General features: G+C 42.9%; 2 protein-coding genes across 5 annotated transcripts in view; one reads left to right on the top strand and one right to left on the bottom strand.

Annotated features, from left to right (window-relative positions):
* IKBKG (inhibitor of nuclear factor kappa B kinase regulatory subunit gamma) overlaps window positions 1-20,508 on the bottom strand; it is a 62,783-nt gene extending 42,275 nt beyond the window's left edge. For 2 of the 4 annotated variants that reach the window (XM_089692948.1, XM_089692949.1), the window contains exons 1-3: window positions 20,324-20,508; window positions 14,269-14,381; window positions 4,409-4,587 (exon numbers count right to left, since the gene is read on the bottom strand). In XM_089692948.1, the coding sequence (XP_089549074.1) occupies window positions 4,409-4,556 (148 nt within the window). In that variant the 5' untranslated portion in view covers window positions 4,557-4,587; window positions 14,269-14,381; window positions 20,324-20,508. The remainder of the gene's footprint in view (window positions 1-4,408; window positions 4,588-14,268; window positions 14,382-20,323) is intronic. The other 2 variants (XM_089692950.1, XM_089692951.1) reach the window with 1 other exon arrangement.
* Window positions 20,509-20,656: 148 nt separating this feature from the next.
* G6PD (glucose-6-phosphate dehydrogenase) overlaps window positions 20,657-24,541 on the top strand; it is a 67,348-nt gene continuing 63,463 nt past the window's right edge. Inside the window, exon 1 of the mRNA XM_089692952.1 lies at window positions 20,657-20,802. Coding sequence (XP_089549078.1) covers window positions 20,781-20,802 — 22 coding nt within the window. The 5' untranslated portion in view covers window positions 20,657-20,780. The remainder of the gene's footprint in view (window positions 20,803-24,541) is intronic.

The following is a 24,541-nucleotide window of genomic DNA, read 5'->3' as shown; positions in this document are numbered from 1 at the left end:
TTAGACGTATTCATGTGTAACCCATTACACATTATATAAAATGTCTCATTATGATTTGTTTTTAAACATTAGGTTTCTCTAAACTGTAAAATCACTTAGATGAGCTGTTAGACTATTCCCAGTTCTGTCACATCTATTAAATCTGTTAAGGTAAGCAGGTACAATAAGAAGTGCTGCAAGAGTAAAGTCAGACTTTCAAGTAAACATGAAATGTCCTCTGACATTATAGTAGTATAACTAAAGGCAAAATTCTCTTCTTAGTTTAGGTGGTAACGGTAAATCTCCCCAATGGGACACAGATGTCAAAAAGAAATCTGACAAAGGTTAACCCCCCCCCCCCTCCTTACTATAAAAGAAAAAAATGGGGAGGAGTTTAGCCTATAGTTCTACTTTAAATGTGCTGGTGTCCTGCTGAGCCCCGCCCCTTCCCATAAAGCCCCACCTGCTCATTTTTATGTTGTGGCTGGTGCACAATGCCACACTTCCATTAAATTGTGCAAGGTAAATCTGTGAAATAACAGCCTATACAGGACCCAGATCAAGCTTTTAAAAAAATAAAAAATCTAAAAGATGCTAAAATTAAAAAGCTCCTCAGCTCCCCTATGTGACCTAACACCTAGGCAAAGATCATATTGTCTCTGACTACCCGAAACATTGGGATTGTTTTCATGTCAGCTATTGCTTTAAAAATCAGAGAGATCCTGTCTGCTAGACCTGCCTTTCTCAACCAGGGTGCCTAGAGGCTTCTTCAGGGGTACCTTGGCAAAATGTCTAAAAACTGCCCAAAGCTTGTATACAAGCTAGCAGATGAAAACAAGCCTGCCTTTTACTTACACAAAGCCACAGGTTTCATTGTGCACCATTATGACCTTCTAGCCGCTGGCATCCTGGCAACCAATGACATCATTAGTTGATAAGGAGGATGTCAGCTGCCTGCACAGCATCCTAGTTTGACCCTCCCCTGCCCCTCTCTGTCACTGCTGGGGTCACATTAGATCACGGATAGCTAAAAGTTAGAAGAGAAACACTAGTCAAGACCAGTGTGCAAAAGTGTATTTCATTTGGAAGAGTAAATCACCTCTAATGTTGGGTGTCCTACATGTGTGGATGTTGCTGCATTATATAAAACTATTAGAATCTCTTTTCCCATTTTAGAATGGGGTGCCTCGGGACTGTCCATAATTTTAAAGGTGCCTTGACTAAAAAAAAAAAAAAAAGGTTGAGAAACATTGTGCTAGACTTGAAGTGTAGTTTTAAGCAATTACAAAAAATGCTGTAAACTAAGGATGCTTTCAAAAATAATGGATTAAAATGTGTTTCATTATCAACCTACAAAGTGAAAGAACCAAAAAATATCAATATTGCACACAGTAAAATCAGCAGGTAGGTGGTTTAAAACATCTTGCAGAGCTAACTACAGATCTTCTGTGGATGTAGTCTACCTCGGTTGCTTCTGTGTCGTCATGTAATCCCAGACAGACTCCATAATGTGGAGATTAGGGCTCTGTCTCAGAGTACCATAACATTTCCAATATTTCCTGTTCTTCTATGTAGGTTGTTAATTGATATATTCGGTTAATATTTTTTCTTTTAAAAAGCATCTTTACACCATTTTTTGTAAGTGCCCAAAATACAATACTACATACATATATATATACATACATACAGAAAAGGTTTTTAATCTCAACAATCATTACCAACCCTGCCTGCTGGACTACAGAACTCTGCCAATTCCCATCCTCTTTGTCCCTCTCCACATACATATTTTTTTACTAAGAGAGTAGCTAATGCTTGGAACAGATGTCCGGCAAGGGTAGCAAGTCAGACAGCAAGTAAACTAATTTAAACATGATTGGGACAAAACACAGAACTACACGGTGCGTACAATTATTAGGCAAGTTCTATTTATGAGGATTAATTTCATTATTGAACTACAGTGCTCTCAGTCAATCCAAAATATTAATAAACCTCAAACCTGAATATTTAAGAAAGTAAAAGTGAGGTTTTGGCTTTCTTAGGAGAATATCTATGTGTGCACAATTATTGGGCAACTATTAGTATGCAACTAAATGAAAAACAAAACATTTCCCATCTCACGTGTTTATTTTCATCTGTTAAAGTGAGAATAATAAAAGAAACAACTCAAAATTTACAAATAAACATTTATGACATTTCAAAACAAAACAAAACAAAAAAAAAAAAAACACAAAACAGTGACCAATATAGCCACCCTTCTTTTCAATAACAGTCATAAGCTTTCCATTCATGGAGTCTGTCAGTTTCTTGATGTGTTTGTGGTCATCTTTTTTGTGCAGCAGCAACCACAGCCTCCTAGATACTGTTCAGAAAGGTGTGCCATTTTCCTTCACCATAAATCTCCCATTTAAGAAGGGCCCACAAACTTACAGGTCAGGAACAGGACCATGTTATTATGCTTTAATCTTTAATGCCTTTACTAGATAGCCACGCAGTGGAGTACTTTGATGCATGTAATGGAGCATTGTCCTGCGTAAATATCATGGTCTTCTTGAAAGATGCAGACTTTTTCCTGTACCACTGCTTGAAGAAAGTGTCTTCTAAAAAAACTGGAATTAGGTTTGGGAGTTGATTCTGAGTCCATCTTCAACCAGAAAAGGTCCAACTAGTTCATTTTTAATAATACCAGCCCATACCAGTACCCCACCTCCACCTTGCTGGCATCTGAGTCAAAGTGGAACTCTGTGCCCATTACTAATCCAGCCATGGGCTCGTCCATCAAGAGTCACTCCCATCTCAGTCCATAAAATCTTAAAAAAAAAAAAATCTGTCTTCAGAGATTTCCTGGCCCAGTCTTGACGTTTCAACTTATGTGTCTTGTTCAGTGGTGGTCGTGTTTCAGCCTTCCTTACCTTGGCCATGTCTCTGAGCACTGAATACCTTGTACTTTTGGGCACTCTAGATAGGTTGCAGTTCTGGAATATGACCGCACTGAAGGATAATGGGTTCCTGGTAGCTTCAAGTTAAGATTCTTATCAAATCTTCGGCAGTTAATTTGCATCTTTTTTTCTCAACACGTTTCTTGTGATCCTGTTGACTGATATCTTAGCAATTTCTAGAGTGCTGCATCCCTCTGAAATACTTTTTACAATTTTTGATTTTCCAGAGTCAGTTAAATCGCTTTTTTGGCCCATTTTGCCTGAGGAAAAGAAGCTGCCTAATAATTATGCACACATTGATATAGGGTGTTGATCTCCTTCGGCCACACCCTCCTTCATTACACAAATACACATCACCTGATATGCTTAAATCAAATAAACAAACATTCACATTTATACAGCTTGGAGTTGGACAATATGCATAAAAATAATGATTTTGTCAAAATATTCACTTGCCTAATAATTGTGCACATAGTGTATACTTAGAGAAAAAAAAAGGAAGCAGACTCGACAGACCACTAGGTCTTTTTCTGCCATCATTCTTCAGTTTTTATTCCAGAAAATAAATTCTTCTGCCTTGACTCCGGAGAGTTGCCCACAGACTTTGTGTAGGAAAAAGTCTCCTGGGAGATGTAGTTCTGAGGAATCAGCAGATGGCCTTGTCAATATTTTACAAACTTGGTGATGTCATAGGGAGTAACAAAAGCCATTTCTCACACAAAAAAAAAAAAAAAAAAAGCAGTTAAGGAAAAAATATAAATGCTAGGACATGCCGTGGAGAGCAAAATTTGGGAGGAAAATTTTAAGCAAACCTGAACGTACACATACAAAACATGTACCCTTCATTAGGCGACTGTGACCTGATAAAAGGGAGCCTATGTGTTTATTAAGTCACAAACACTATGTGATGTGGCTTTTTTAAAAAGTTTGTGCTGAAGGGTCAAGTTTTATTTCGGTAATAATGAATGCACATATTTTTGCAGGAGATAAAATGTGCATTTATTTTTTTTTATAAAAATCTTTTTTTTTTTTTTTTTTTCTTACAGAAGCCTGCAAAGCATGGCTCCCACGATCAGTGGATCACAGGTGCTATGTCAGGCTCCTGCAGATACTTACTCCAGTTTTCTTGCCCATAGCTCTCTAAGGGCTTTCAGTTAGAAAGCTAAAAATAGTGGACCACGAGATCAGCACCCACGCAGTCCATTGAAAAGTACAAGCTGTGTGGTTGCAGATGGAACTTGTAGTTTCTTTATGCACAGATTCTCAGGCAGACTTTAAAATGTAACAGCAGGTGCAGGGAGACGAACCCTTGCCTGCTGTCACAGGGAAGGCGAGGTTCTCTTTGAACATGTTTCACCCTAAAAATTGGTGCAACATGTTCATAAGGTGAATCTATCCTTTAAATTGAAGCAGGATTTAAGTTATATACATGAGATTTCTCATTAAAATATAGAAGTAGTAAATTAAATGATTTAATGTTCTTAACCACTCACTTCTCAAGTCCTGGTTTTCAATCCACAAGCGCTGAAAGGCCTCAGGACTGGATATTTCAGGCGGGAGAGTGTCCGTTTTTCCCAGAGACCCGTCTTCAGGGCCATCCTTTGTTTGAACCATATCACCCGTCTGCCCTCGGCCGCTCATTCACTGCACACAGTTTCTTCAGGTTACCAAGCTGCACAAAGTGTGGTTAGAGAAGGAAAAAGAAGTAATAAGATGGTCACATGAAATCGTTCTTTAGATAAAAAGTCAGTATCTCCAGTTATTTTTTATGAACACTAGAAGCTTTTCCCTGTTCAGAGGTCCTTTCACTAACACGGTAGAAGGCCTTATAATACAAATTCATGAATCATCTGAAGGACAAGCAATAAGGGCAGCAGCTATTCCTGTTCTTTAGGATGCTAATGATGCAATGAGAAGGCAAGTCAGCTGCCAGGGGGCTGTGCTCCCATCCCAATCCTCCCGGCTGCTGCAGCTTGTCAGCCAGTCTCTCTAGTCTGCCACTTTCACTTTTATTTCTCAGCTCTAGCGGACTTCCTGTTAAATTCCCAGGTCATATGATGTGGAGTAATAGCCAAAGACAATAAAATTCAGTGGTGATAACACAGAATAGTCACCATATGACACTTGATGGTATTATAAAACAGTAATCATGGAAAAGCAATCACTGGATAATGGTAGATAACAAGCACTTACTGACAAATACACACAGCATGGCACAGCATAGCATGACATCTGCTTCCAATCCACGCAGTAATACCGTGTGTTTGCAGTGAAGAAATATTCTGTTTCCCCAAAGAATACAGAATAGACAGGTAATTGAATGAAGTGTTTTTTTCCATCATGTGATTGATGGAAGCGGTGTTCACTGTGTGGAGGTCCAGTTGGAAGGGCCCCCAAGTGGCTCGTTTCATGTGGAAACGAGTCGCCTCCTTTATTGCTGGCAATTCTCGTAAAAAGAAATACAATGAACTTGGAGATATATTATCACTCTTCTCTAAAAGGCATGCTAGGGGGATTTACTAAAACTGGAGCAGACAGAATCTGAAGCAGCTGTACACTGTAATCAATCAGATTCTTCGGTTAAAGTGGAACTAAACTCAGTGATACTTACCTTCTGCTTCAACACTCCGACGTCTATGAGGTCCCTCAGCTGCAACTTCTTCCTGGTGCCGGTTTTTTGCCCATCTTGATTGTCCTGCCCGGGATGACATCACTTCCATGCATGCACAGGAACCATCCCAACACACAGGCACTGCCAGGATGTAAAAATGGGCTGAGCATGCACAGCGCAGGGTGCATTCTACAGAGGACTGCGAGCAGGCTGGTATGTTTATTTTTATTGCACAAGAGACACTGGGGTTCATTTACTAAAGCTGGTTCACTCAGGATCTCTTGCACTTCTGCATTGAAACGAACCATCTTAGGGCTCGTTCACACTTGGCTGTTTTACCAACGCTTGCCAAACGCCCCTATAGCATTTGGCAAGCGTTGGTCCGGCGTTTGCGGAGCGTTTATTAAAGCTCGGCAAACGCCGCATGCGCGGTTTAGCGGCAGTTGCTAGGCATTTGCCGAGCGTTAATAACACCCCACAAACGCCTATAATGCAGTTTGAGTGGTGTTACCGCTCCGCAAACGCCCCGCAACCACACTGCAAATGCCGGCCGGGCGTTTGCGGAGCAGCACCATAGACGAGGATAGGAGGCTTCAACGCCTCCTGACTCGACCAGAGACGTCAATTTTGCCGCGACGCAAACGCTCCCGTTAGAACAGCACCATGTGCTGTAATGTGCAGAGGCGTTTGGGAAGCGGTAAAAACGCTTCCCAAACGCCTCTCTGCTGCCTGCACACAACGCTAGTGTGAACGTAGCCTTACAGGTTTTATTGCTAAAGCTTAATTGAACAAGCTGAGGTTAGAAGCTGACTGGCTACCATGAACAGGTGCACCAGATACTGAGTGAACCAAATCCTTGGTCACTTGCTGGTGATTTGGATTTTAAAATACTTTTGTTCCTCTCAAGGTCTTGGATTCCGTTCCACTCAGTGGGGGTATTCTGATCCTGCATGTCTGCGCTGTTTGCCTCTCTCCCTCCGCCCCCCCTTCAATCTTATTTTCTGTCACTTGTTGCTAGGACTGTCCACATCCCAGCAACATATTACATTCTTTGCAAGCGCCCTTATTAAGAAGCAATCATGTCCATGCAAGCCGCTTCACAACCTCTCAACTCCACCTGCCTGACTACGGCTCGTTTCCTGCCTTCCACGGCTCTTGCCCAGTAAGGGGGTTCTGAATGATTGTGTTTTGTACTGGTAGCTAAATGACACTTGTTCACATCCCCTGTCAGGTACCCCTGTGTCACCAGCACAGCGGGAGCCAGCGTCAATAACCGCAGGCTGCATGTAATACACTTGGAGCACCTAAGAAAGCTTCCCCAAGGATTCTAAACAACAGAAGGGGTGAAGCCTGGTGGATGGAGATATTAAGATGCTGAGGTAAGTGCTGGGAGAAAGGATAAGAGGATTTATGCTGGAGGAATAGTTGAGGAGCACCTGCAGAAAGGAAAGGGAGGGGGGATTTGTGCTTAACAAATGGGGAATGAGAGGAATTTTGCTAGAAGGTGGGCAGGGGTAGTTTATGCTGGGGATTTGTAGACAAAAACATTTTTGGGTGGTAAAATAAGAAGTTTTTAAGAGGGTTTTTATTTATTTATTTGGAGGGTGAAGGCTTTTGCTGGGAGGGGGCTTTTGGCAGGGCAAGAGGATTCTTGCTAGAATGGGTGGTTAAGGGGGAGAAGCCACAGAGATGATTTGGGAGAGAAGAGAATTTGTACAAGAATACAAGCTTTGTTTTCCTTTTTTTCAATGATTGTACTGGGGTTGATATGCATTTGTGAGACTCTTGCTTGTGGCACAACAATCAAAGCATATTGTGTTGGTACAAGCATGGTTCTGTTGACCCGTGCTCCTTAAGCCTCTCCCACTGTTAACAGTTTGACCACACCCACTTTTTCACATGGCCAAAATGCACCTTCGCCTGTGTAGACAAAAATCCTTGCATCGGCCCTGGACATGGAGTTGGGGAGAAGAGGAAGGTTTGAGGGTAAATTCAGGTAGTACTCGGACATACATGGTTAGGGACCAGAAATCAGTTGATCCATCTGCACCATATCCCTTTTTCAAGAAGCAAAAATTAGGAAGGAAAAAGTATGTGGGATTTGACAAGATTAAAAACACAGAGACATATTTTGCGAATTAGAAAACCAAAAACAGCGATACCTTTAATGTTTTCAGAGTTAGCAAAATATGTCTCTGTGCTTTGAACATATCTTGCAATAAAACTTGTTTTTTAGATATATTTGTGTGTGTTTATCCTGGGGGAATGTTTGCACCTTTAAAATACTTTTTCTTCTTTAATTGTTGACTGTATGAGTAAAAACTAATTTTAATGCCAAAAACAACCAGTTCCAAAAACCAAAGTACCACATTTTTGGGGTTTTTTTCAGGAACTGAAAGCCTAAAATATTACTGCTGCCGCCACATCTCCAGAACTCCTGCTTCCCAAGTTATACAGTCCTGGGGTAGAAGACACAAACACCAGATGCTGAGCACAACTGGATGAACTTCTGTAGCATGGCAGCTCTCAGTACTGGAATTATAGGTAGAGGGGGCCACAGGTCAATCAGTTCACCAGTATGGCAGCCTTAGTTTGTTAAGTCTGTTATGCCTCCATTTTCTGCATCCTATAGAGTCATTTTAGAGAAGTCCATCTGGCTGGTTGGCAGGTCCTTGTCTTTAGCGCAGCCATTCCAGCATGCAGAGCTAAAGTAAGCAGCACTATTTTAGGGGCAATGCTATTTATACAGAACCTGCCCCTCCCTCAACATTATCAAAAAGCACGCATAGAGAACTTCTAAATTGCACAAGCAAATCCAATGAGAATTACAGAAGTAAAAACTCTTGTGATCTCTCTCTCACTACAATATTCGGTAACAAGAGCTAAAGAATGGAAAGCCACATGGTGTTAAATTTGATACTCTCTCCGCTACTGCATCCTTTTTAACAGAGTGAGACAAAAACACGATCGGCAACCAATCAGAGGTTTAAAAGTTTGCCGGGAAGAGCAATCCATGGAGACCGACTCGCCCACATGGCATTTTCCAGCAGAAGCTCTGTCCCTAGGCAGCCCACCCAACCTCCCAGCCTGCAGCAGGATGGGGAGTGGCAATGCCTCAATTTTTGGCTTGGCAGTTTCAGCGGATGAGGTTCTGGGAAGGTAAGTGTGAGGTGGTCAATAGAGCCGACTTCAAAAAGGGGATGAGGTGAAGTTGTGGCACAGCTGAGGAGCAGAGATAAGTTAGCCCCAGTGCAGAAATGAATAGATGATAGCACAGCAGATCTTAGGAATGGAGGTAAGGTGGTGACACACCAGCATGGATGTAACTTGAGCTAATCGCCTCCTGCTTTCTGAAAGCTCAGAAAAGCTATATAAATACTGTACTTAGAATGGACGCAGATAAACAGGTAAAGCCTACACAGGAATTGTTTCATCTCTGTGTACCACCTGAGGCTACTAACTTCACTGGGTATATGTAAGAGTTTCCACCCACTTTAAAAGTGTTTGTAAAGGCTCAAGGTTTTTACATCCATGCAAAAAAACCTTCCGTGTGCAACATCCCCCCAAAATACTTACCTGAGCCCCATCGCGATCCAGTGATGTACACAACAGCCTCGTCCCTCCAGAGACTCTTCTGCCTCACTGGCATGCACAGAGCGGGGGAAGCCATTTGCTCCAATTGCGGTCAAGCACAGCCAGTGAGGCAATAAGGCTGGCCATTCATTATACAATTTTCTTGAGAATTTTGCTTTAGATTTACCAAAAAGCATATAATATGAGGTCAAACTTAAACAACACTTTCAATTAGGCAGGCCCTTGCACTAGTTGAAGGTAAATCTAAAGGAAATTGGACAGAAAATTGTATAGTGCATAGCCAGCCTAAAGAAAGGGGGGGGCGAACAGCAGCTGTGTGTGTGAATAGACACACATAGCAGTGGCTCTGGAACGAGCCTGCTTGGGTGCTCCCATAGCATGCTGCTTGCTCTGGGGGCACTTGGCAGGAGGGAAGGGCTAGAAGTGCCAGCATGGGACCCAAAAAGAGGAGGATTGGGGCCGTACTGTGCAAAACCATTGCACAGAGCAGGCAAGTATAACATATTTGTTTTTTTAAACTCGCTTTTAATATCACTTTAAAGCACATGTTGAGGCAAATATTAAAAACCTATGCAGTACATCTCTGCATTTCTTTGGAGATTTGGCATGCTCACTTGTGTTTTGTTTTGGGGTTTTTTGTTTTTTTTTTACAACAATATGTCACAGTTGCTTTAATAAGTGGAATGTTCCCTTAGGATACAGTGTATTGATAAACAGGGGTCAAAAAATTCCACTTGGAAGTATAGGGGAAAACCCACATAGCAAACCCAATTGACAGATGACACACTAAAGAAGCAGAAGGTGGTTTCCCTGTGTTAATATGTCACCGGGTCATAGATTACAGCTTCATCTGGTTATTCTTCCTTGTATGCTCTGAAACAGAAGTTTTGCTAAGTTCTGCATACTGATTGAACATTTCCCATCACAGGATAGCTCTCAATTGTAGAGGTACCAAGCTGATTGCTATGTGGAAGAACACTATCTTTACCTTTGTACTAGCTGTTTGTTCTCATCTTTGCTCTGTCATTTTCAATCTATACAAGGTCTTTACCAAGGCAGAGATGGTAAATATAGCAGACACAGCATGCCATATACTTGACACACAACAATAGACTGTATATGTAATATACTACATGTCCAACATGAATATATTAGAGCAGCAAACTTAGTTTGGTCTTAAAAAGAACACTGTAGTGAAAGTAACTAAAATCCAGGTGTTTCTAATACCTAGATGTGGTGGCTGTATTAGATTTTTTCTGAATTGTTTCCTTTACTTCCATCTAGTAATACTGCAAGTAACATGCTTACTGTCCTAGGGTGACAACACTCATCGTACTACACCTATAGAGGAGCAGTACTGTCAGCCTAAGGGAGAACTACAGAACACCTCCACCACTCCTTATTTCCATAACATATGAGGAGATGTTCTGTAGTAGAGATATCACAAGAATTCTGGTAGGATCAAACAGGTATTTATTTTTATTTTTAAACAAAATAAAATTATATTTTGAGAAGACTAAAAAAAAGTCTAAATAAGCAACGTTCATGGTTATGGCTCATTCACACAGGCACAGCAGGAGGTCAGTAAGTAAACTGAAATAGCACAATTTTTTGCAACCCTAAAACAAGCCGGGAACTGACCAATTCCACTCCAATGGAACACTTATGCAAGAATTATGATACGCTTATCTCTAAAATCCATCTATTGTTGCATTCTGATTCCGCTAAGCTACCTTACATGGAGAAATGGGAACAAGAACTGGGAGAGACAATGGACAATGCTGAATGGGGTAAATTAGTGCAATATAATTCTAAGTCCTTCATCAATACCTCATTAATAGAGGCGAATTAGAAGGTCTTTTTAAGATGGTACATGGTACCAGTGAGAATAGCATCCTGTGTGCCAGATGCTTCTCCCCTTTGCTTCAGGGGCTGTGGCCAAGAGGGAACAGTGTTCCACATATAGTGGACATGCCCAAAAGTTAGGTGGTTTTGGATACGTACACATAAATTTTGTATACTCAATCACCCAGATTAATCTTACTAAAGCTCTGCATTAGGCCATACTGGGAAGTCCAGTAGAAGGGGCATAAAGACATGTGAGACAGTTTATAACCTTTACAGCAGCTAGAATCTCAATTGCGAAATCCTGGAAGTCTCCTGTGATCCCGTTTTATCTTTTGAAGGCCAAGTTGATTTGGATCATGACAAATGAAATTCTTGTCAGTGATCCTACCTGACAAACCGGTCCTCTTTGAGAAAACCTGGGACCCATGGATCAGATACCCAACGGACACCCTGTGACTCGGATAGCTTACTAATATCTGGTTTTAGAGGAGGGAGGGCGCACCTCTTTTCCTTTTCTCGCCTCTTAGTTTTTATTTTCTTTTTATTCCAGTCTTTCCTTTTCTTAGGGGGTGATTTCTACATTATCTGCTGTAAGAGGCACACTGACTAGAATTGGTCCCATGGCGAGCAACAGGCGATATCGCAGGGAAGTCCAGAAGGAGAACCTGTTGCACACCATGTGAGCCATGCAGAGTGTATCTTGGCTATAGAAGCCTTGTCAAAGGTACAACAGAGAAGTCAGTTTTCTTTTCTCTCACACCCAACTTGGCATGCCAAGCATATTAGAGATACACCCCGGCATACAAGACCTTCCATAACATTTACAAATATTACTGTACTTTTCTTTGTTCTTTACATCAATATGTGCCTGGATGTGTTTGAAGTTGGAACTGTGTTTTCTTCATCACATGTTTACAGGATGATTTTTGTACTTTCTTGGAAAAATCAATAAAAATCATTGAAATGAAAAGGAGGGGCAGGGATGCCACAATCCCCACCTCAGCCAGAGGAAGCCTTCTGTTAATTTGTAGTGCTCAACCAGTCTGGATTTTGTCCTGGGAACAGAATGGGAAATCCTTGTACCACTGTGGGAACGTAGCGCTATATACTGCATGTAGCAAATGAGACATACAGTTTATACGCTGCATCTCATAGCGAAGCATATTGTTCAATTGGACCAGCTTGGTCCAAACAAACTATTTAAAGTCACTGTATTCCTGGAGCTAGGCTTAAAGCCATACTAAAGGCCTAAATTTTGTTTTCTAAAAATAAAAAAACATGTCTATACTTACACGTGCTGCGCAGTAGTTTTGCGCAAAGCAGCCTGGTACCTCCACTTCTCAGGTGCTCTGCAGGCTCCCCTGGTCCCTCCCTCCTGACAGGTGCCCCCCACAGAACACAGCTTACTATGGGGGCACCCATGTGTCCATTCACACATGGAGGCATGACTTGGCTCTGCCCCCTCTCTCTTCTCATTGACTAACTGGCCGTGATTGACAGCAGTGGGAGCCCATGACTCCTGTTGCTCTCTCAGCCGATGAGGAGAGGGAGTCTCGGGATAGCGAAGACTCCAGAGCACACTGCTTGATCGAGATGAGGCTTAGGCGAGTATTAGGAGAGGCTGAGGGGGAAGCTGCAAAGTGAAGGTTTTTTACCTTCATGCATAGAATGCATGAAGGTAAAAAACCTTGACCCATTACAATCACTTTAAATGATTCAATTGAAAGGATTTTAGCTTGAAACCACCACTCAGCCTTTCAAGCTAAAATGTTCATTGCTCACTGGAAGAGTTACACTAGTATTCCTATTATCCTGAGTGCCAATGGGGCTCTACACCTCAGCCTGGAGTGGCACCACAAAATATTTATTGCTTCATTGAAATGGTTTAGCTATATCTGCTCAAGAAGTGCAAAAAATACTCGATCTATTAAGAAATTCAGAGCCATCTTGTGTCCGCGTGAACTTCCTGTCATCTCAAGAAGCCTAATAAGGCTTCCCAGTTCTTATTTTGGGGCTACTGAACAATTAGTCTTTATGTTGTGGAGAACTGGACAGAGAATGGTTTGAGAAGTTTAGAAAAAAAAAAAAAAAAACTAGGCAGGGCTGACACCACCTAGTCCTCAAAAATACTGTGTGTTGTCAGCCCAAAACAGGAATTAAGAGCTGAATGTACATTTGGCAGATAACAGGTACTTGTCTGTACCTACAGAGCCTTTAGTAGGCTAAAACAATGGAAATGTGCATTGGTAGGTTGCAGAGATGTACTACATATTTGTTTTTCTTAATTTTGCCCTTAAACACCACTTCAGCTCCAGAAGATTTTACCCTCTTCATAACCAAGCCATTTTTTTGCTATACTGCACTGGTAATTGAGTGGTCATGCAATGATGTATCCGAAATTTATATAATTTTTTTTTTCACACAAATAGAGCTCTCTTTTCGCTTTGCTATATAAATGGGAAACAAAAAAAAAAAAGTATGTATTTTACTTTCTGTGATAAAACATATCCAACTGCTATAAAAAATATCCAGGGATGAAAAACAGAGATCGATGCCTGTGTACAGAGCTCTGTGTTGAATGTCAACACAGAGCTCTGGGCTGTGATTATACACAGCAGACCAGCAGGTCCCAGCCGTGAATCATTGGCCGGGATTTCCTGACAGGTTCCCGCCGTGTACAATCTCAGCAAGTTCCAGCCTGGGGTGCATGCATGCATGCATGCGCCCAATACCCGGAAGTAGGCAGCGACGTATGGGTGTGTCGCTTTGCCAACAGTGTCCACAGTACATGGATACAAGGGATCCATACTACCAACGTTACTTAAAGCACATGTGAGATGTGTACGGGCTTTTCAGTGATTCTGCAAATGCCAAGGTCATTCCGTGCTTGTGCCGCCATTGCTTAGTGACACTTTGTTTATGAGTCACTTACTAGGAACCAATGGCAGGCGCAGATAGACGTCAGTCATTCAGAATCAGACACTAGCAACAATAGGTATCTGTACGTCATAAAAATATAGAAAATACACATACACACAATAGACAGACAGTGGATGGAAAGTGTTTAATGGCTCTTGAAGTACTTTGTGTTATCCAACTAACAAATGACACAAGGTCACCGCACATAATAAAACAAATGGAGAACAATAAAGGTAAATGCAAGTATTAAAGGAACAAGCATTTAAATACAAAGACCATGTGCACATGTATACTGAAAGGTCCCTCTTATAAACAAACTCAGTTAAAGCAAGACAACTATTAAAGGAAGACTGTAATGACATAACACAACATTGGTCTTACCTGGCAAATAAAAACGATGAATTGTGTACGTGGTTGTCAGACGATCACAGATCAGTCATATCCTAGGAGACTCGCTTTGTGTCAGCCTCTCCGTCCAGTGCAATGGATTTCAGCTAATGAACAAGATAAGGAGCTGTAAGTCTGGCATACCATCAGTGGGGCTCTGCTTACCCCAGACACTCATCTGTTAAGAGACCCTGTCAGGTCTCTAAAGAGATAAAAAAAAAAAAAAAAAAAAAAAAGACTTCCTCATTACAGCCTGGTCTTCCACCTTTCCACTGCGGTACTCTCCATCAGTGCCCTTGACATTAGATAGAGCAGTCAGAAATGACTGCTTTCCTTACATCTATGTGCAAGCAGCTCCTGCCAGATCCAGCTACAGTCATTTGGAAAAATACATGGTGTGCCTGTTAAAAAAGAAGTATGGCCAAAACTTGTTTTGGCCTTACCTCTCTTGTGGGCCACAGGAGCGCACTTACTTTTGCTCTCCTGTGACTCATACACAGCCAATAGCGAGCTATAAACATTATATTGTCAAAAGTATAGGGACACCCCTCCAAATCATTGGATTCAGGTGTTCCAATCATCACCTTGGCCATAGGTGTATAAACCAAGCACCTAGGCATGCAGACTGCTTCTACAAATATTTGTGAAAGAATGGGTCGCTCTCAGGAGCAGAGAATTCAATTATGGTCTAAAATATAATATTGAATAACTCAAGCGCTAACTATGGAGAAATAAAAACAAAATTTATTAATTTATTTTTTTACAATAAAGTGCTGTAGTTGCTAGTGCACACAATCCATGTCTCAGTGGGGCAAAATTATTCATTTATAAAAGTGAAAAAACTGCTCTACATAAACCAATGGTACAAACCATTATATTACCAAAAAAAAAAAAAGTGAAAATTTATATATACACACACACACACACACACACACACACACACACACACAAATATGTATATAAAAAAAAAACACGAAGAAATACAAAGAAATTCAAAATTGAATTCAAAGTATGAATCAATTAAATGTTAATCAAAAATCAAGTTCAATCAATAAAGTGTTCATTCAGTGAACCCTCCTTTGGATAACGAAAAATATGTGCATCTGTCATCAATTCCCGTTCAAAGACATCCTCCACCATATATCTACTCACCTCATGCAGTGTGACCTCACATTATCCAATGTTACGATCTAACTGCACTTTTGGTCCCATATGGACTCAGAAGATCAGCGTACTGAATGAAAACTCCAAAGTAAGCTCCCTCGTTCCGGAGGTGTATTTTGCACCAGGTATGATGAAGATCCAGTGATGTACTGAATAAACACAAGATGGCAGTATCTTCTCAGCAGCAGAGTCCTGTACCAGCTCAAAACAGACACCATCCGTGATATATTGCAAGGGAAAGCACGAGCCCACTCAATGAATGCTATTGCTTGCTGTAATGCAGTTTCAAGAGCCGTTTGTATAGTACTACAGGCCGCTATCCCGATGAATGGCAACGTTGTGACGTCATCCGCACACTCCTCACTGACGCGTTTCGTCACTAGTCATGGTGCTTTATCAAGGGGATACGATTGGACCGTCCGACAATCAATCACTTTATATAGTAAACCAGTGCCATTTCCTTGTGGCCCAGCCTAGCACATGGTGGAAAAGCCGATCGGCGCCATTTTAATGAAGACCAACCTGTGCAATAAGTCCATCCATTAAATTTCCTGGCTACTAAATATTCCACGGTCATCTGTTAGTGGTATTATAACAAAGTGGAAGCAACAGCAACTCGGCCACGTAAAAATGACAGAGCGGGGTCAACGCATTCTGAAGCGCACAGTGCGCAGAAGTCACCAACTGTCTGCAGAGGCAATAGCTAAAGACCTCCAAACTTTGTGTGACCTTCAGATTGGCACAACAGTGCGTAGAGTGCTTCATGGAATGGGTTTTCATGGCCGAGCAGCTGCATCCAAGCCTTATGGAATCCATCCAACTGCTTGATTGACAGCTAGCTCCAGCTCTTAGCACTCAACTGAGAGTCAAAGCCAGCTGCACCCGCCCCCTCACCAGCTCTGCACTCCATTGAGTGGTGGAGGGGAAGAGCGGCGAGGGGTAGAGCAAGAATGGTGACCGATCATCACTGTTCCCTGCTCAGAGCAGACCAAGAAATCAGCCGTCATATGATCGCTTAGTTCTCAAGCCTAGAGCTGGCAGGGGACAGCTGCGGCATAGAGGTGAGTATGTATTTTTGTTTTTTTTGAAAACCCAAAAAAACCCCAAAAACCTGCTTTGGATACGTTGGACCCTCTGCTGGGTTTTTGTTGGTGTAGCCAAATCTATCCAGCACCAAACCCATGCTGCCACAACCACAGAGTGCACGGCTACCAGTGACACTGTATATAAACGTACATGAAGAAAAAGCCAGTACTCACAGAGTAAAATCCAAACCCACTTTTAGCAGATCATCATCCAAAGGTTACAAGAAGTAAAAAAGGTAGAATACACCAAATTATGCTTGCTTCCACTCTTTGAAACCTTTGGATGATGATCTCAAAAAAGTCATTGTGAGGGTTACTCCGAGGGCTGTTTTTTTCTTCATGGCTTTTACTGCAGTCTGTGGGATGATTATCTCCCTATTGGTTCTGATGACCACTGACATTCGACCAAAAAACGATAAATGTAAAATTTATAGTAACAGGAACTGAGGGAAACCTTCCAATGACTACAATAGTGCTGGTGCCAACTGCCTAAGAGGAACTACCCCCTCTCTACAGTAACATCTCCTCTTACTACTTGCTGTGCCTCTGCTGAGACAAGCAGAAAAAAGGAAAATCATCCTAAAGGGGCAGAGAAAAAAAAAATCTGACTTACCCATTCCCTACTCTAATGAGAAAAAAAAAAAGGAAGAGGTTTAGGCTTTAGCTTTAGGCACTTTAAAGCCCAACTCTGGGCGCCTCTCACCCATATTTTAGGGCACTGAAAGCAGGCATTTGAGGGGCATTTTTGATGCTCCTCAATTGACTATACAAAATGATACTATGGACTGTTTACATTAACAAAACATGAATCCTAAGCGTCACTTCAAAACTGAAGCTTCACGTCGAGTCTGGAGGAGTTTGAAGCCTTTCAATGCCTCCCATTCAAGTCTACAGTAAAGCTCTGCAAACGCACTGGCAAGCATTTGCAGCACATTAATAACATTACAGTTTATTATCGGTGTGAAACAAGCCAAAAACGAAATGGAGAGTTTGGGGAGCATTTTTAACATGGTGTCAGCCCCCAGGTTGCGGCTCTCTAGCATCAAACGCACCTACTAACACGCACTAACACTATATATGCATTTGTTAAGTCAAGTGTGAACAACCCTTAAGAGATTTTATTTTTCTTGCCTGGTGAAGCAATGCATATTCACCTAAATCCCCACATTAAGGTCCCTGTTGTTTCCATGTATGAGGACTGCAGATGCATCTAAAACAGACACCCCCTTCTGGATCCTTTGAGAACGCCATCACTGGACTGACCAATAGGAACTGTCTGTCACGCAGGCAGTGCAGAGAACACTCACAGAAGGACCAATGCAGGGAGTACACAAAAGAGGAGGACTTGATGCTGGGGAGTCACATGACTTGGGGAGGGGCTTGAGGTAATCCCAGAGATGGGCTCTAACAGTTACACTGGAAAAGCTTTCCCCATTCAAAAAAGGTATGTACCTGGCCGGAGAACAGCAGTGAGGGGAAAAGGGATTGCTGGCTTTGTTTTGCCCTGACATATACATGGAGATTTTTCCATCTTTCCTTGGCTTCTTTATGCACATTAATACAAATTTTTAGCTGGGGTGCCCAAACTTTCGATCCCCTATGTACTGTAACCACCTCAGTACTGGGCACTTTCAGCCCCTCCCTGCCCAGGCCAGCTTTCAGAGCTCTCACACTTTGAATGATGCGGTCGTGCAAAACTGTACACATATGAAATTTGTATCATGTTTTTCACACCATAGAGCATTCTTTTGGTGGCAATAAATCACCACTGGGTTTTGTAATTTGCTAAATTAAAAAATACCGAACATTTTAAAACAAAATGAGTTTCTTAGCTTTTGTTATAAAATAAGTACCTTTTTTTCATAGACTTTGATCAAAATGTATTCTGCTGCATGTCTTTGGGAAAAAGTAACCCCAATCAGTGTACATTATCTGGTCTGTGTGGAAGTTATAGTATGGTACGTATACCTGAATACTGGCCAATCTCATTTCTTGAGGCCCTAACATGTCAAACAGTACAAATAGCCCCCAAATGGCCCCTTTTTGGAAGGTAGACAGTTCAAGGTATTTAGTAAGAGGCACGGTGAGTTTTTTGAAGATGTAAATTTTTCCCCACAATTCTTTGGAAAATGAAGAAATTAAACAATTTTTTTTCCACAAAATTGAAATTTTAACAACTTATTTCACACGGCATTTGGCATACTTGTAATTACACCCAAAAATACATTCTGCTACTCCTCCTGAGTAAGAGGATAGCCACATAGAGGGGCCCAAAATCAAAGGAGCAGCTTCAGGCATTATAGGGGGATAAATTACACATCCGATTTCCATACTACCTATCACATTTTGTGAAGGTCTACTAGGGACGCCAGCAGATGTTGATGTTGCACTGGCACAGATGTTGATGTTGCACTGCTGGACAGGGACAGGCGCCGCTGTGTACTGCTACACTGGCACAGATGCCGCTGGGCGCTTGGACACGGACAGATGCCGCTGGGCGCTTGGACACGGATAGATGCCGCTGGGCGCTTGGACAGGGGCTGGGCACTGCTTGGACAGGGGCTGGGCACTGCTTGGACAGGGGCTGGGCACTGCTTGGACAGGGACAGATGCCGCTGGGCACTGCTTGGACAGGGACAGATGCCGCTGGGCGCTTGGACAGGGGCTGGGCACTGCTTGGACAGGGGCTGGGCACTGCTTGGACAGGGGCTGGGCACTGCTTGGACAGGGACAGATGCCGCTGGGCACTGCTTGGACAGGGACAGATGCCGCTGGGCACTGCTTGGACAGATGCCGCTGGGCACTGCTTGGACAGGGACAGATGCCGCTGGGCACTGCTTGGACACGGACCGATGCCGCTGGGCACTGCTTGGACACGGACCAATGCCGCTGGGCACAAGTGAGGGATGGCTGCACTGTGTATGATCTGCGTGGAGCTGCACAGAAAGATCAGCAGCTACACACACACATTGCTGACAGGCAGCACCATCGCCCTCCTCACAGAGCCTTGTCAGATTTCCCCGCACACTGTCAGCAGCTTCTCACAAAGGGAGTTAGAAGCTGCAGCACGTCAGATAAAGGCCACCGAATTTGCTGGCTGGAGGTTGTCCAGCATTATCTAGTACTTTCCTCCCCAGCCTGACTGTCCTTGGCCCACCCTCTTTTATTCATTGGATTTCAGTTCTTCTTCATGGTGGCTCAGCATCACATAAGAGCATTACCTAGGTTGGTCTGTATACAAATGCAGCCTGCCTAGGAACGCCCACATCTCCAGACTGACACCCATCCATCAAGACATTCTGAAATTTGTAAAACTCCTATGCAGTGTCAGCCCGCTGCTTGTATCAGTACTGGGGAAGGGGCTGCAAGGCTTTCATGAAGCTATGTACAGCCCCCAGCTGGTCCCTCCCACCAGCCATGGTCTGCCTGCTTTGCATAGAGGAGCACAGAGACCCAGTGATGATGTCACTAGATCTAATATAAAGTGTGTAATGAAAATAGAAAGTTTTTATTTGTAGATTAAAGTTCAGCATCAACAACACAGGACACTGTATATAATACACAGAGATTTAGGCAGTAAACCTCATTCAGTGATATGGCTGCTGGCACCTCGGACATTCCTCACATCTTTGCACTTCCCTGGTGACTGAAACATGTCAGGAATCTGATATCTAATACCATCTTATGGGGAACAGACAGTCCTAGTGCTGGGACTTGTAGTTCTGTACTGCCCCCCTCACCTCTACAGCCCCCAGTCTCTGTCCCCTCAGGCCTCCATACACCTCCTACCATGTACTCACCTCCTGAGTGAAGCCAGCTCTGTGTATCTGGAACACAGGGATACAGTCACACCACTCGGCTCCTCACAACAACCTCCCCTCAGATGTTTTCTCTCGCACTTCCGGGTTACTTCTTAACTACATGACGTAGTCATCAAGGGACTTTTTCTGGGCGGTGAGTAGGTTGTAAAGACACCGGAAGTAGGGCAGGCCTCGTCCCCCACCTGCAGACGGAAGTGGGGCTGACCACTATGCTCCATCTTCCGGTACATGACGTAACCCTCTCGCATGATACCTGGGATGTTTTCTCCTGATTGGTCACTTGCCTCTAACGTGTGTGTTGATTGGTCTAAGTAGGAGGCGCGAGCTCGGTTCCATCGCTTGTCTTCTTTTGCACCCCGCCTATCAACGTCAGGAGTAGCCTGTGATTGGACAATAGGATTGAACGGGATGGGAGGAGCAGAGCAGGTGGGCAGAAATGGGGAGCAGAGCCAGTGTGGGTGAGTGAGAGGGGAGGATCCTCATAGCTCTCCTCCTCCTTCCTATTGTAGATGTAGAAACATCCAGTCCATGTCTGTGTACTGTGTGCTATAGTGTGCTACAGGAATACCTCCTACAATACGGTCCTATCATTCCTGGAGGACCAACCAACTGCCAGGGGCCAGATCTGTATACCTTCCATAGTGTCTCCTATATATATATATATATATATATATATATATATATATACCCACCATAGAGTCCCAGATCTCCTCTATACCTACCATAGTGTCTCCTATATACCCACCATAGTGTTCCCAGATCTCCTGTATACCTACCATAGTGTCTCCTATATACCCACCATAGTGTCCGAGATCGCCTGTATACCCACCATAGAGTCCCAGATCTCCTCTATACCTACCATAGTGTCTCCCATATACCCACCATAGAGTTCTCAGATCTCCTGTATACCTACCATAGTGTCCGAGATCGCCTGTATACCCACCATAGAGTCCCAGATCTCCTCTATACCTACCATAGTGTCTCCTATATACCCACCATAGTGTCCGAGATCGCCTGTATACCCACCATAGAGTCCCAGATCTCCTCTATACCTACCATAGTGTCTCCCATATACCCACCATAGAGTTCTCAGATCTCCTGTATACCTACCATAGTGTCTTCTATATACCCACCATAGTGTCCCAGATCTCCTGTATACCTACCATAGTGTCTTCCATATACCCACCATAGAGTCCCAGATCTCCTGTATACCCACCGTAGAGTCCCAGATCTCCTGTATACCTACCATAGTGTCTCCTATATACCCACCATACAGTTCCCAAATCTATAAACCCACCATAGTGTCCCAGATCTCCTATATACGTACCATAGAGTCCCAGGCCTCCTATATACCCACCAAAGTGTCCCAGATCTAAATACCCACCACAGAGTCCCAGATCTCCTATATACCCACCATAGTATCTCCTATATACCCACCAACGTGTACCAGATCTCTTATATAACCACGACAGAGTACCAGACCTCATATATACCCACCATAGAGTCCCAAATCTATATACCCACCATAGTGTCCACGATCTTCTGTATACTTACTATAATGTCTCCGATCTCCTATACACCCACCATAGAGTCCCAGAACTCCTATATACCCTCCAAAGTGTCCTCGATCTCCTATATACCCACCATAGAGTCCCAGATTTCCTATAAACCCGCCGTAGAGTCCCTAATCTTCTATATAACCACCATAGAGTGCTTGATCTCCTATATACGCACCATAGATTCCCAGAACTCCTAAATACCCACCAAAGAGTACCAGATCTTCTATATACCCACCATAGAGTCCCAGATCTCCTATAAACCCACCATGGAGTCCTATATACCCACCACAGATACCCAGATCTTCTATATAACCACCATAGAGTCCTATATACCCACCATGGTGTCCCCATCTCCTATATACCCACCAAAGTGTCATAGAACGCCTATATACCCACCAAAGTGTCCCAGATCTCCTATATACCCACCATAGAGTCCCAGATCTCCTATATACCCACCATAGAGTCCCAGATCTCCTATATACCCATCATAGATTGCCAGATCTCGTATAAACCCACCATAGAGCCCCATACCTCCTATATACTCAACATAGTGTCCCCAATCTGCTATATACCCACCATAGAGTCCCTGATCTCCTATATACCCATCAAAGTGTCCTAGATTTCCTATATACCCACCATAGAGTTCCCAGATCTCCTGTATACCCACCATAGTGTACTAGATCTCCTATATACCCACTAAAGTGTCCCAGATCTCCTATATACCCACCATAGAGTCCCAGATCTCATGTAAACCCACCATTGAGTCCTAGATATCCTATATACCCACCATAGTGTCCCAAATCTCCTATATACCCACCATAGTATCCCAGATCTCCTATATACCCACGATAGAGTCTCAGAACTCCTATATACCCACCATAGTGTCCCAGATCTCCTATATACCCACCACAGTGTCACAGATCTCCTATATACCCACCATAGAGTTTCAGATCTCCTATATACCCACCATAGAGTTTCAGATCTCCTATATACCCACTATAGAGTCGCAGATCTCCTATATACCCACCATAGAGTCCTATATACCCACCAGAGAGTCCCAGATCTTCTATATAACCACCATAGAGTCCCATACCTCCTATATACCCACCATAGTGTACCCGATCTCCTATATACCCGAAGTGTCATAGGTCGCCTATATACCCACCAAAGTGTCCCAGATCTCCTATAAACCCACCATAGTGTCCCAGACCTCACATATACCCACCAAAGTGTCCCAGATCTCCTATATACCCACCATAGAGTAATAGATTTCCTATATACCCACCATAGTGTCCCAGATCACCTATATACCCACCACAGTGTCACAGATCTCCTATATACCCACCACAGAGTCCCAGAACTTCTATATACCCACCATAGAGTCCCAGATCTCCTATATACCCACCATAGTGTCCCAGATCTACTATATACCCACCATAGAGTCCCAGAAATCCTAAATACCCACCATAGAGTCCAAGATCTTCTATGTATACCTACTATAGTGTCCCAGATCACCTATATACCCACCATAGTGTCCCAGATCTCCTATATACCCACCATAGAGTCTCAGATCTCCTAAATACCCACCATAGTGTTCCAGATCTTCTATATACCTACTATAGCATCCCAGATCTCTTATATACCCACCATAGAGTCCCAGATCTTCTATATACCTACCACAGAGTCCCAGAACTCCTATATACCCACTATAGTGCCCTAGATCTCCTATGTACCCACCATAGAGTCCCAATTCTTCTATATACCCACCATAGAGTCCCAGATCTCATATATACCCACCATAGAGTCTCAGATCTCCTATATACTCACCATAGAGTCTCAGATCTCCTAAATACCCACCATAGTGTTCCAGATCTTCTATATACCTACTATAGCATCCCAGATCTCTTATATACCCACCATAGTGTCCCAGATCTCCTATAAACCCACCATAGAGTCCCAGATCTTCTATATACCTACCACAGAGTCCCAGAACTCCTATATACCCACTATAGTGGCCTAGATCTCCTATGTACCCACCATAGAGTCCCAATTCTTCTATATACCCACCATAGAGTCCCAGATCTTCTATATACCCACAATAGAGTCCCAGAACTCCTATACACCCACCAAAGTGTCCCAGATCTCCTATATATCCACCATAGAGTTCCAGGTCTCCTACAGCTGGTATAGGAAAGAATCACCCCCTTTAAAATAATCACGTTTTGTTGCTTTGCAGCCTTAAATGAAGACAGACACAGTTTTTGTTTTTTCAGCTGTAGTTATTCAATTTATAACATCTATGTGAAAGATATTATACCAGCATATCGGAAAAAAATTAAAAAACAGAATCACTGAGTTGGCAGAAGGATCACCCCCTTGTGTCAGTATTTTGTTGAACCACCTTTTGCTTTAATTACAACCTTTAGTCTGTTTGATATTTCTTTACTAACTGCACATCTGGACTTTGCAGTATTTGTCCACTCTTCTTTGCAGAACTGCTCAAGTTCAGTTAAATTTGATGGTGACTGTGGACTGAAGTCTTCAAGTCATTCCACAGATTTTCAGTGGGGTTTAAGTCTGGGTTCTGACTAGGACATGCAAGGACATTCACTTATTTCCTCCTTCAACCACTGTGTGG

The sequence above is a fragment of the Staurois parvus genome, unplaced genomic scaffold, assembly GCF_062004578.1.
Source record: "Staurois parvus isolate SC_StPar_1 unplaced genomic scaffold, SC_StPar_1.0 ptg000608l, whole genome shotgun sequence".
Taxonomy (NCBI): Eukaryota; Metazoa; Chordata; class Amphibia; order Anura; family Ranidae; genus Staurois; species Staurois parvus.
This window is presented reverse-complemented; position numbering and strand designations above follow the sequence as displayed.